We start from the raw sequence: 14,162 nt of genomic DNA, 5'->3' as shown, positions 1-14,162 counted from the left end.
TCCAGAGAGTCACAGCCCAAGGGAGCAGAGAATTAAGGCAACAGCCATCCCAAACTACAGCACCCAAGGGCCCAAAGCTGGTACAGAAAGCTCACACACACGTCAGGGGCAATCCTCGACACATGTCCCAGCCCGAGGGCAGGACCCCTGGGAGAAGCATCCCTGTGGAGGCGCTGCAGGAACAGAGCCACACAAAACTCGGGAGATCCCAGGAACGACAGACACCCCAGGAACAACAGAGAGGTGACAGCACAGGACAGACGTGGCCAGGCACTGGCAGGCAAACTCGGATGTGACGCAGCGCGTGGCCAGCCCCGCGGGGACACCAGCGGCGGTGTGGAAAGGCAGGCATCTCCACGCTTGACTGATGGGAATCCTGCTGACAGCCACGGGGGGAGCAGCAGAAGCAAGGAGGATTTTCTGGTGTTGTAGCACAGAAACACCCACCTGAACAAGTACAATGTCCCTACTCCTTTACGGATGAACTACTGTGGCTGATACCACGGGCAATCTTTCCGCAGCACAAGTCTGGACCTAACAGCAGTGAAAACGTAAACAAGTTGGAGGAAGAGAGGCAGGAGCAAGAAAAGCAAATGCTGTTGTTGGGAAAGAAGAAGGAGAGGAGTTACAGCACGAAGGTGATGGGTAACCTAGAGAGATCCCAGACGCCAGAGTCAAAGAGCAAAAATACTCCCGTGGACTTCTCATGGAAGGGAGAACTCGGTGCCCAGAGAGACACAAGAAACAAAGCCGCGAGCAAAGATGGGAAAGCACATTATTATTCTGTTTTAAGTGCATTCGCCCTTGGGACACCATCTGAAACCGTACCTCAGACTCCCTGCTAGAGTAAGGTGATACCACTCCAGTCACCGATCCGCTGCCTTGAGACTTGAATCCAATCCCACCAAAGCCTCACTCACCAAGTTATCCTACGAAAATCAAAGCACAGTTTCTGCTGCATTTCTCCATTTGCTGAAGTTTATTATATCTGCAAAGAATTAAACGAACAATTTGGCTGTTTCCAAATGAGCTGCATTGCTTTCACAGCATTGTATGCACACTGTGAAACTTTTTTTTAATTACAAGAATGGCTCAATACTTTCCTCAACCTCCTGAGCTCCACAGCACAGAGTCCTATTATTACTGATGGTAAAGGAGACTGCAAAGTACAAATGAGAGATTCATCTTATCTGGTCTGGCTCTGGCCTCACAATAGAAATTTTGTTGGTAGAAGAGCCTATGTGTGTAATACTTGGCAGAAAACTCAACTCTGATTTTTTTTGTATAAACCTTGAATTTTTATTATGGTAAAAAGAGGAGGGAGAGAGGCCAGACTCCTGCGGAGATCGTATGAATTTCACGACCACCCACCTCCTGGAGGGCACTCATTTTTTGTGTATCTGCATAAGTACAGACTAGTCATTTAGCACACAAAGGCTATTTTCTTTGCTGCACATCAGCCAATATGGTACATGCCAACTGCGGCAAGAACAACAGATGAAAGCCACAGACACAGTGCTAAGCAGCTTGTTCAGTAATGCTCAAACTCACATGTAAACAGGAGAGATTAGATCTGGGTTCCCAAGGCCCTCGCCAGAGAGGAATATAAGGATAGTCTCACCCTGCTGCACCGGGGTTTGCGTGTACTCTCCATTCTGGGAAGCTGACATGTAACACACTGCCATTAGATTTCTCAAATCCCAGTGGAATAAGGGACCAGGGTTAAATACAACATTACCAACATCCTTAATGATTTCAGAAACCTGTAAGGCCTGGGAGACTCTGAAACTGCAATGTTTGAGTGCAGAGCAGGAAATCGGCACAGGATCAGGGCCAAGAAAATGTGCTTCTGCTGCTTTCAGCCCTGTGTGGCAGAAAGCCTTACTTTCCTTTAAAAGAGCTGATGATTGCAAAACACTCTTTTCCCTCCACAAAGTTACCATAAATCATAAAATCATTTTCACAGAAGTTTTCACCCAAAAAGATGCTATAGAATTTACAAGCTTCCCTTGCTAAGTGATACAGACGTGCGAGTGTCATTTTCTCTGCTGCTGAAAAAAAAAAGTCAGCTCAAATGAAAGGTGATAGCTCTTTAACGGGCACACAGCTCTCTCGCCGGGTCCTGCTCCATCAGACTCGCCAGTACAGCTCCAGGTTCCACCAGAGGACTTGCCTGCTTTGGTGGAGGGAGAAGGAAGCTCCCTGTTCGTTTTTGACAGACAAATGCTACAGCTGACAAAAAAAACCCTCAAACAACTGGTGAAATACACAGGGCTGGGGTTTGTTCTCTCCAGCAAACCAGGCAAAGACATTGCAACAATACATAAAGGAAGACGACACAGCGACAGATTTCTACAATATGCTATATGCTGTCACTCCTTACCTCCTTGAACCTTGCTTTTCTAGTCCTTCAAAGTTTTGTCTCATTAAATTCCCTGTCACTGTTCTGTTTTAAGAATGTCCTTGTTAAAACTAAAACACCTGTAAGCCTTCCCTGGGCACTCTTGCCTCTTATTGGGAAAAAACACATGATCTTGGCATTCATTCAATCTAAAGTGACAGATGCTGCTGAAGAAAGTATGACAGAACTTCCCAGCCTCCTCCAACTCGAAATTCTACCTCCCCAGCTGTAAAAATATAGTAGGCAATAGCAAGAAAAGAACATAAAAGCTAAGGCTGATTTCTTTCTGGTTATGTATTTATGGAACACTTGCTTTGGAACAGAGGTGATCAACACTCACAGTTTCTATTGTGCTTTCCTGGATGTCCTCAAGTCAGCTGCAGATACCCTCATTACGCAGCTCAGCTCTAGAAACGAGCTGCCAGTTAATTGCTGCTGCACTGACAGCCAGGGAGTTCTGACACCTAAGACAGGTCCTACACACACCCCCCGGCTTTTTGGACAGCTGATGCAGTTTTACTTTTGGCCACCGAATATTGCATTTGTAAAAAATACAGATTTTTGGCTACCTGAACCGATGCTAAGGTAGATAAAGTTTTGACTTTGAACTCCGTGGCAGTGTTGACCTAAGTACGCGAGTGTGTAGGACCAGAAACAGGCCAGGGACCCCAGCATCTGAAACAGCACTAGAACCCACAGCTATATATGGCAGGCAATTAGCATTTACATATTGAAGCCTCAAGACAATCCATCGCTGGTGCGTCTCACCAACTAGCAAAACAGGTATTTTGCTCTTAGCCTTAGCTGAGCGGATTTGCTGGAAGCAGCCTCTGCCTCTCTGTCACACTACCTGCATGCCTCTGTCATGCCCGTCTAACTGCACTTTCAGTTTGTGAAGCTCTTCGATCTCTCGGTTGTGACGCTCCGTTTTGTGCCGCACCAAAGAACGGTAGAAGTGAATGGTGAAGACGACAAAAATCAGACCCACTGGGACCATGATGATGGTGGAGACCAGTGCTGACTGCCAACCCGCATGGCTGCTGGGCTTCTCGACGTTGGTGGTCTCATTTTTCAGGATGGAGCCCACAGGCAGAAATTTTATCCAGCACAGAAGCACGACTTCCGCAAGGAAAAGGAGGATCCCCAAGACGGTGGAGAAGCCCCACGCCAGCTCGATGTAGGGATGCATGCGCTCATGCGGGGACTCACTGATGGAGTTCAGGTTGTGGATGTTGCTCACTGCTTCCACGTTAGGCAGAATGCAGGTGCTGATGAGAAGGGCAAAGAGATGAACTGCCACGAGCACTGTTGTGCAGGCACTGAAAGCAATCAGCAGCATCTGGGGGTACTTGTACTGCACCTCCAGCTGCACCTCCACCATGGCTACCTGGGGGAAAGGAACAAAAAGCTTGTCAATAGCTGCTAGCTTTCCTCTTTTCAAGGCTTTCATCCAGGAAGGCATCTTTATTCAGGAAGAGCACCTAAGGTCAAGTACGCTCTCAAGTGCTTTTTGGAATAGCGGCCTAGATGGATCATTCCTGTTTCCCACAAAGACGTACACGCAGGCTGCAGCTTGGCCTTTCTGAAGGCTTACACGCACGTTTCTGCGCTGTAGTTTTCGGGAATAACACATCTCTCCTTGCAACCATGAGCCATACGAACTGCATCAACACGCAACAGAAGGAACTCATTAGACAACAAGTGGAGCTCGGAGGCAGCTGACAGCCTACTAGCCCGCCCGCCCGCCCAGCACACGTTCTCCTTCCGCTCACCACTTGCGGCTGGGGTGCAGGAAGTTTTGACTTCAGGCACGTAAAGAAAAGCAAAAGCAAAGCAGACCTTCTGGCCAGCCGCCAGCAAGGTTTTGTTACCCCTCATGGGAAGCATGCAAGCTACTTTACAGTTTAAGTTAGCCCGCAGTTAAAATAGCTGCCTTCTATTCTCAGAACATCGTACGTTCGTTTTTATTACAAATATGCCCAGACACATGTTATTTATATCCCCAAATTTCTCCCTTGAGAGCTAATAACTTACTGATATACTCAGCAGAAGTGGACAGCCACTGGCTTATGGGTGTGTTCAACAACTCAGATAGGAGTCTGTTTTCTCAAAACAAGAGCTATCACGTAGCAAGTCTCTAAAGCTATTTTTGTTTTAATCAAATAAAGCTTAACAAGCAGAATAAGCGCAAGAGAGCAAGGGGCTCTTCTGAGATCAGATCTGGAGTCCTAGTACGGGTCTGTTAACTGGTTTAGCATAAGAATCTGTAAAATTACTTAACCTATCTGTGAAGTAAAATAGCACAAGTACTTCTGCATGGCGTCACCCCTGAAAGGGCTGCAGAAACCTTGTGCTAAGAGAAGCCACAAAAACAGCGGACAAGACTATCAAACATTCCTCTCTAGTAACTCTCTAGCAGCTCGCTTAGATCTGCAGCTGCACTTCATAATTTGCACAGATATTAAACTTGCCTGGCAGTAGCCAAAACCTCTGGTGATGCCAGGCGACCTGCTGCTCCGGCGCGGCACAGCTTACCGGGTGCATTAAGGAAAGGAGAAGCTGATGCTTGGATGCCTGCCTCAGGGCAGTGCCTCTCAAGACCATCACCAGAAGGCAAAGTTGGAACAAGCAGCTCGATTTTGGGGCATAGATGGATTTTGCAGAACAGACACATCATTACTTTATCCAGACTTCGCATGAGACCACCGCTGAGCAGCCATTTCAGGCTCTGTCTAATAATCTGCACCATTCGCTCTGGCATTAGGTGTTAATAATATTGCTTAATAATATGGCACTGGAAGAGTAGGGCTACACTCATGTTCTCCCTGTGGGTAACCCTGAAAAGGATTAAAGGGGATGGAAGAAAGCGCCTGTGTTGGCATGACTGCTGCCTTACCTGCATTTACTTTGAAACCATCAGCAGCCTAAATGAGGGGATCGCAGTCAAGTCTGAACACCTTTAGTAGCAACCAAGACATAATGTGTGTGTTTGGGGCAGCAAATGGTCAATCTCTGCAAGCCCAGATTTTATACCTATGTCAACTATTTAGGATATTAGAGACACCAAGAATATTGTGGCAGCTCTTGGACATTCCCAGCCTTTTGCTCTGATTGTGAACGGTGTGGGGGTTTTACTTTTTTGTTGTTGTTTTTTAAAGGTTCCTGTTTGCCGTTTACAGTAGTTCTTTTTCTGTAGCGGAGAAAATAATACCGCAGGATTGGCTTCACCATCTATTGCAAGGTCCATTTAATTAAAACGCATGCCACATTGCCTTGCACACGTTCTCTTTGCAGATCCCCCTGTATTGATTCAAGGAGGAGGAGATCAAACTTATTCTCCGCTGCACTGTTCTGTACAATGAATTTGTACAGTGCTGTGATTGTCAGTCACACCCTATCAGCCAGGAAAAGCTGCAGGTATATTGTTCATTATTGGGTGCTGTAATACCCAGAGACATAGTATTCAGCAAGCTGAATAGGAATTGTACCTGCGTGTTCAATTTATAGCTTCATATTAAAGCTGAAAGCCTGGCTGATGTCAACATATCAATTTCTACTTGTTATCCTTCGCATGAGCAGCACTTTTCAGCTAATTGGATGTTTCCTCCCAGACTAACCTATTCCCTAGGGCTAGCTTCAGCTGTGCAATGTGATGAATTTTTAACACTGACTGATGGCTCAGTAAGAGGTATTTCAGGGAAAAACATCAACAATCCAGATAGGGCAGCAAGGCAGAAAAACAATTCATTTAACCCGAACAAGTACTGGAAAGGTGAGTGAGCTCTTACCGCTTTACCCCGTACAGACTGTCATGTCATTCTCTGACCGGGATAAGAGAAAGAGGACAAGCTGACATAACCCATTTAAAAATCATTAAATATGCTGCTTAGTCTGTAAAACTATTAATATGTCATGTTTGATACAATTATACTCTTCCGTGATAACAGCCCCCTTTATTGTAACCAAGGTGTCAAGGGCTTGACTTTGCCAGGCACTGAGCACTCTACCAAGCCACAGAATATCTCAGCATAGGCTTAATTTTAAGCTTGAGAATCGCCCTGTCAAACTTCACGCTCACAGGTTTGCTAAAGGACCAAGCACTCGGAACATTTTAGAATTAAACTACAATTAAATTACATGCAATTATGCTTTTTTAGACCAGCATAGCCCAGATTGTCCACAACAAGGATGCTGCTCATCTTGAGAAATTTAGACCAGGATAGATAGTATCAGGCAAAAGGACGACAAATGGCTTGACATAAACCATGTTACATTCACACAGATGGTTTGGCAGCTGCTAAAAACAATCACTCAAGTAGATCGGTTGGATTTTTTTTTTTTTTTTTTTAAATCAAATACATATCCTGTAGCAATTGGACAAGCATCGAGAAGACTGACTAGCAGTAATAGCTCTTATTTCCATCAGGAAAATAATTAAGGAAGCTTTCTAAGCTCCCTCTAAATCTCCTTTGTCTGCAGTCTCCCTGAGGCAAATGCAGTAGCCCTGCAGCCCACCTCCAAACAAACCTGGCACTGGAAAGGACCCACATCCTCCTGATCTGCCCAACTCTGCCAGAAATACCAGAGATAGCATCGAGTAATGAGCAAGGTTCGCATTATTCCGCAGCCTGTCCAGAAGGAGCTGGATCGAAGCCACTGCCTGTTGATTAAATATCCATCAGCTCGTAATAATTTTCAGCCAATACGGAACTGGCTTGAATCAAACACACTGACATGGAAGTAAATGAAGCAATAGCCAAGCCCTGTATGACTTTTGTTTACATAGTTAAATGCACACAGGGAAACTATTTAACTCTAAATAACTTCTCTAGTTTCATCAATAGCCAAATAGATGCTGTTATTAGAGAGTAAACATCCGTGTACCAAATACCTATGTGCCAAATTACCAGCGGAGAAATAGCCCGGTAGGAATAGATACCTCAGCTTTCACTGGAAGGTCCAGTACGATCAGCTGGGAAAAAGCTTGCTAATAAAGAAAATCCTTATTGCAAAAATTTTTATTTCTAACAATTACTGATTTCCGGTGTACTTATGTTAAGCTGGTGATTATAATTAACACTACTTATACCCGTGTGTTTATTTGACTTGCATTTTAAACAGTTTAAAGAGAATAGAAGTCAAATGGTTATTTTTGTGTGTTTACCAAGGACTTGCAGCAGCTTTCTGTTGTGTCAGTTGAGAAGGCACGCTTTGTTTTCAGAGATGTGGTTCAGCCCTGCAGCGTGGGTGGGCTGCAAGCCCCCCCCCCCCCCCCCCCCCCCGAGTCCCAGCGACAGCACGCCCCAGCACGGGCACCTGCTTGTGTAACCACGCTGCCTAGATAGAGCAAGAGTTCACACCACTACAAAACATTAATCTAGTAATCATGTTAAAGAGAACAGTCACAAACGACTAACACAGAACTCAAGTAACCCAGAGGCACGAAGGGCAAGCACATGAGCAGCTTTTTAAAGTAAGGCGGCTTCTGAGTGAAAGAAATCTACAGGAGAGCACTCAACTTTCTCAAAACCAGGAGGTACCTTCTGCCATTTCAGCACACAAGCTTGGTTACAGATAAACATACGCTGCGTGAAAAGTTTTTACAAGCATCGCGTGCGCGCAGTCAGCGAGCGGAGAGGAATCGCAAAGCAACCGAGCACCCTCTCTCCCTGCAGCCTGCTCCCACTTAACTCCCCGCTTGCGTTTTACCAGCTTCACTTTGGGCGACCAACTTTGTCATCCCAAACGGACTGTTGTAATGTTACAGATGATTCACGTCCTGGGGGATTGGGGGAGGAAAAAGCAGTGGAAGAAGCTAAAATAAAATCAGGAAAGCTATCCGGAAAGTTCCCGAGATCTGTCTTCCCCCCCCTGCTCCTGAGCTGCAGGATGCAAGATCTTCACATCCCACCCCGCTCACCCAGGCGCTGCCCTCTGCCTCTCTGCATTCAGCTGACAGACCTCCGGAACCACCAGACCTGCCCATTTCCCGAGCAGAAAACCTCCCCCAAACAGGTTTCAATTCTCACTCCCGATAAGCAAGAACCGGAGGGGAGATGAAGAGGCTCAAAGCCAGCAGCATGGCCGTGGTTTGCTAACACCACGGCCCAGACAGATCTGAGCACTGGACCGCTGTCTGTCTGTCTTGTTTATTTGCTCGCTCCCTGACATGGTTTTGACCTATGCAGATAGCTTCCAGATAACACCCAAGTGCTGCACGGAGGAAAGCAAATACCAGGGTTTATTCCCAATAGGCAGCACTGACAAAAATACACCAGGTTTGTCTCCCTTCAGACTAGAGAGTCCTCTGACACCGGGTCTGAGGCTGCAGGGCCTCTTCTCACACTTCAGTGCATAACACGATCTCCCCGATCACGCTATGCAAACTCCGCTCTGGCAGACTGGGACCCAACCTCCACCTTATTTTAGACACCGCGACCTGAAAAAACACATACAGAAATTAAGATGATGTTCAGGACCACAGCAACCGCAGGGGCCTGGGGGAGCTCCACGCCCAAGTGCAACCTCACGCGAAGGCAGCCGGCGACGACCGGCCTCGGGGCCAAAGGAGAGCCCAGGTCCTGTATTATTTAGCAACACTGGTGGAGCACTTGGGATCATTTGCAGGTAAGGGATTAGTATTTTTAAAGGGCTGACTTGGGAGCGTGTGGGTTGACTGTTAGGCAGCTCACGTATCCGTTGCTGCCTTGAGAGAGCCAGCCCCAAACTTTTCAGCAGCGGCCAAGCAGAAGCACCCAGGCAGATGCCTCCCGCCTCTTCAGAAAACAACAGTATGTCCTGCTTCTTCACAGGAGGAGAACACTGATTAACAGATGATTTTACAGAACCAAAACCTTCACGATCCAGAAAGCGTTGCTACAAAGTACACATACCATCGCAAATCCAGAGAGCAGAGCAGAGGTTCTGCTGGAAGCTTTCAGTTTGGCTCGGCTCAGGTACAATTTTCTCCACGAAAGGGCTTGAACGGAGTGGTGGTTTGATGTGACCAATTCCAGATAGCTGCGCCGGACCCAGTCCCGATAATCCATGCCTTTTGTGCCAGGTTCAGAGCAGCAAGCAGGAGTGGAAGGATCCACCGGAACGTTTAATTCGGAACTCATGATGAGAGAAATGCTGAGGAAACAAAATAGTCCTGTTCAAAAGAAGGTAGCAGACAGGACAAGCATCGACTACTGGAAAATCTGTGTTTAAACAAAAGTTACCCTCAGTCAGTAGAAAAACGACAGACCAAATACCATCACGCTTGCAAGGCACAGAACAGGGAAAGGACCATCCATAATTGCTAAAAATGACCATGAGAACTAGGAAAGGTTACGCAAGTAAACCCGGGAACTACTCCAGTAGGAATTCAGGACGGTTGCACAGCATCTGGCTTTTAATTTCAAAGCTGGCATCTCAACTTTCCCCTTTAATTCCTCCTTGCTAATAAAAAAAAAAATTGTTTTACATAAAGACACTTTGGAAACAGGGCCCCCATCTTATAGTTTTGTTTTAAGCTGACAGCTAATTTCACAGTGCATCACGGATTGGCTCCAAATGCATCTCCTTTAGAGTACCAAAATAACTCCAGCCAGCGTGTTCAGGGAGTCATTTTTTGCTCTTTCTTTGGAAACCAGGCTTTCAGTTAAACCATCGCTCATCATAGCTCAGTTCAGACGGGCACAGTTCTTCCCCAAGACTTCCCCAGTAGTCATGGAGCTGAATGCTGCGTAGGGTTAACAAATGAACTTCCCGAGCTCCTGCAGTGGGAAGTTCAATTTCCTGAACTGCTCGCACTCCATTTATCAGCCGCATCTGACCAAGAATCCTGCTCCCTTACTTCCACCGGTGGCTCTTAGCATGGGGAAAGGAAAAGACAATCCCAAGGGGAAAAGCTAGTTGCCTTCCAGGTAGTTTCGGCGTCTTCAGATTCAAGAGGTTACGCTTAAAGATGTAAGAAAGCAGCGAGGCTGTTTCAGGCGGTGAATGCCACAGCAGCCAGCAGAGACAAGCGCAAGGTCCGAACCACCCCCTCCTTGCACCACAACTTAGCCAGGCTGCTGCCGAATGGCTCTGGTGATCTCCGTGCCATCCGTGGCCACAGAACAGGATTCACTAAACGTTTTGAGCAAGAATTTCTCAACTATGACAAACACCTGAAACTAGATGTTTAACTCAGCCTTCTGAAGAACGGAAACCACGATTCTCCGATTAATGCCCCCACCCACAGCTCTGCCACTGACCACCGCGGCGGTGGCAGGTAGCAACAGCAGAGCTGCACCACACGAGACCTTTCTGGCTATAAATACTTACCGGCTCCTAGAAGGAGGAGATGCATGCCCAGAGTCACACATGGTGTGGTACTAATTAGTCCCGGCACCACACCTCAAGGTCATAAACACCTTGCTGTTCGCTTGAGAGGAGCCCCAGCCCTGCCTGCATCCTCCCCCTGCTCCACCCAGCTCTCCACATACGCGGGCCACATGGTGACAGCTAATAAACCAATGTTTGCTGTGAGATCTCAGGAAGTGCAAAGATAAAAAGGACACCAACTGCCCACAACTCCGAACGGCATTACTAAAAGGGAACAAAGCTGTTCCAGGCACAATAAGAAAGATTAGACTTCAGCAGCAAATAAAGCATTGCAAGTCGTAAAATTGTCTGTCCCTCTCGGGCACGGTGGGCTTTCAGATTTCAGCCCCCCCAGACGTAATAAGGATGGCAGCAAGAGCACAAGACTTGTTCTTCTGGGCAGTTTTTGACAAGGCCACTGTTAGAGCCCCTGGAGGACTCCAGGATGGCTCCTGAACTGCTCAGCAGTTTTCAAACTATTAAAAAGAAAAAAAACCCAAACCCATAAAAGAACTTTCACACAACAATAAAAACAAGAACAGAATAACAGGGACAAACCTTCTTGCTTGCTCTGCGTTTCGAGAAAAAGGCAAGAATCACCTATTTTACAGAAGAAGAAGGGGGAGGAAAAAAAAAGTAATCTCTCCCCAAGCATCCTGGGAGGATCAGAGCAGAAACATTCTGTGAGCAGCAAAATTACAAAGCTGTTTCCTGTGACAACATCCTGTGTGGATTCTGCAATGTATATAGCGTGGGGTGAATTTATTAGCTTTATCCTTAGTTGGGACACTAATGGCCTCTACCCCGCCATTTATTTTCACAAAATGCGTAGGAACTTTGTATGTAGGAAACTTCAACTCCTGGAACAAATTCCATTGAAAAGACAAATTAATTCAGAGGTTACAGAGGGAGAGCAAGAGTACCCAATCACATCTGCTTCTTTCCTTAGAAAAATAAGCTAAAAATACCACAAGGATGAATTTTCACTCTGGGGCAGCTCAAGAGATGTTCCCAAATAAGTAAACAACTTCAGAATAAAATCCATAAACACAAACGTAGCCCAGACAAGCAGTAACAGGACGGCAAACTCACCTTGCTGGCTACGGACATGGAGAGACTGGGTGGTGGGCTCCAAGGGCTGAAACACAAGACCAAAGAAGCATTTTACATGCACAGTATCTTAAGCAGTTTTACTCTGGAAATACTTTTCAGCCAGTTATCTGAAGCAGGGGAAAGTTATTCTGGAGATTGCATGTTCCTGCCTTGCAACATTAAAGGTTCAGGGCACTTGCTCTTACAGAAATAACTATCCTACAGGGCTTTACCGCACAGGGCTGTTGAGTTTTGGATGGCGAATAAGGACCTCCCAGGAGACCTCTTCCTCAGCCTAAGAGCCAGCTCTGGCCAAGTCCATTCCAGCTGTGTCTTTACTCACTGCCATTGCACCACCGATGCATTTGACCCCGCTTCATTTCACACCGCTGAAGACAAGAAAGCTCTCTGCGATTGCTACCTCATATTGATTTTGTTAATCTGTCCAGCGCCGTCCTTCGGAGCAGCGAGCGTCGTGGGGAAAGCCTTCGCCGTGCCTTACCTCTCAGCTGCCCCCCCCCCCCGTGCAGTTGCAAGCGCACGTGCGGGGATTTCTTCACAGGAGGGAACGAAGCAGATGCCGCTGGGGCTGAGATATGTGGATCACCCTCCCGCCGCCGGCGTGCCCTGAACAATCGCCCGCAGAGCGCTGTCTCAGCAGCACCGTCGGCTTCTCTGCCTGGCTTGCGGCACCGCCCCCCCCCCTTGGACCCAGGTTTCTGCCCCACACCCTGAGACTGATCAGCAGATTTGTACCAGCGCCTTTCTCCCCTGTATAGTATCGTTCAAGAGCCCGCACACTGTGGCTAAGCCTAACCCCAGGCCCCGCTACTCCCCCTTCTTCTCCTACTCTGGGCCTCCTAAGCTCAGGCCCTCTTTGCTACGGGGAACCCCTTCCCAGATCCTCTTCTGGCTTGGGACCCCCCCCAGCAGCACCCCTGGGATGTCACACCACCCAGGCAGGGTGTGAACACCCCGCAGCTGTGACCCCCCCCCCCCCTTACAGCAGCGCACCTCAAGCAGGGGATTCCCCCTCCGAGCAGAATGCAACCCCCTTGCCCCACCACCACAGCTGGGATCCCACTCACAGGGCACCGCCTGAGCAGGGGATTTCTCCTCCTCCTTGCCGGCCACTCTCAGCACACCCCAGGCAGGATGCGACCCCACACAGCGAGGCTCTCCCCTCCAACAGCGCTCTCAGACAGGGGACCCCCCAGGCCAGGATGCGACCCCCTCACAGCTAGGATCCTTCCCTCCGAAGGCACCCGGCATCCCAAGGATCCCCTGCATCTCCTCAGGCAGGATGGGACCCGCTCCCTCCCCACAGCTGGGATTCCCCCCTTCCAACAGCACCCTGGGTCAGGGGCTTCTCTGCACCGTAGGCAGGAGGTGTCTCCCCTGCAGCACCCCCAGCAAGAGGATCCCTTTGTCAGGATACGACCCCCGAGAGCTGGCCTGCCCTCTGCATCCCAAAGGGAGCTCCAAAACACCGCCGGGCAGGATGGGGCCCCCTTCTCCGCCCACAGCGGACCCCTCCCACACACCCCCACCACCCCTGGCAGGGGATTCCCCCCGCCTGGGCAGGATGAGCGCGTACCGCCCCCCCCCCCAGCACCCCGGGCAGGGGAAGCCCCATCCAGGCAGGATAAGACCAACTCTTACCCCCCAGCACCCCGGGCAGGGGATGCCTCCACCCGGACAGGATGAGACCCCCTCCTCCCGGAGCACGCCTGGCAGGAGACGCTCCCATCATTGCAGCATGAGCCCCCCCCCCCCCCCAAACACCCCGGTGGGGATGAAGCCCGCTACCCCAGAGCGCGGAGCCGCCACCCCGGGCAGGACGACACCCCCCCACCCACCCCCAGCTCCCGGGCAGGATGCAGCCCCGGGGGCGGGCCCTGGCTCACCGCGCTGGCTGGCCAGGGGCCGGGCCGGGTCGGGCCGGGCGCGGCGCCCCGGGAGCGCCCGCCGCCGCCGCCGCCGGCTGCCGAGAAGCCGGAGCCGCCTCCGCCGCTGCCAAGGCAACGCCGGGCACCCGCCACGTGACCCGCAGGAAATGGGGGGGCGGGCAGCCGCCCCGCCCGCCACACGTGACCGCCGCCTCATTGGGCCGGGGCGACAGCAGGCCCCGCCCCTTGGCGGCGGGGCGGGGCCAGGGGAACGGCTTCCCCCCCGCCCCGGTCCCCGTCCCGCTGTGCAGCGCCGAGCACCGCGGCGTGCGGGGCCGGGGCCGCCCGCCCCCAGGCTGGCCCCGCTGGGGGGAGCCGCGGCCTCCGCTCGCCCCCCCTGAGGCGGGGGCGGGTGGTTTGGGGGTTTG

At 49.7% G+C, this 14,162-nt stretch overlaps 1 protein-coding gene across 1 annotated transcript; it reads right to left on the bottom strand.

The window, feature by feature from the left end:
* Window positions 1-829: 829 nt before the first annotated feature.
* ORAI2 (ORAI calcium release-activated calcium modulator 2) lies at window positions 830-13,801 on the bottom strand. The gene is made up of 4 exons (XM_076354524.1): window positions 13,753-13,801; window positions 11,846-11,891; window positions 9,295-9,535; window positions 830-3,788 (listed from the first exon to the last, which is right to left on the bottom strand). Exons 3-4 carry the CDS (start codon window positions 9,520-9,522, stop codon window positions 3,243-3,245), a joined length of 774 nt encoding a protein of 257 aa, XP_076210639.1. The 5' UTR covers window positions 9,523-9,535; window positions 11,846-11,891; window positions 13,753-13,801; the 3' UTR covers window positions 830-3,242.
* Between the last annotated feature and the right edge of the window lie 361 nt (window positions 13,802-14,162).

This window comes from Aptenodytes patagonicus, chromosome 17, assembly GCF_965638725.1.
Source record: "Aptenodytes patagonicus chromosome 17, bAptPat1.pri.cur, whole genome shotgun sequence".
NCBI lineage: Eukaryota > Metazoa > Chordata > Aves > Sphenisciformes > Spheniscidae > Aptenodytes > Aptenodytes patagonicus.
The sequence above is the reverse complement of the archived record's forward strand: the minus strand, read 5'-3'. Positions and strand labels throughout refer to the sequence as shown.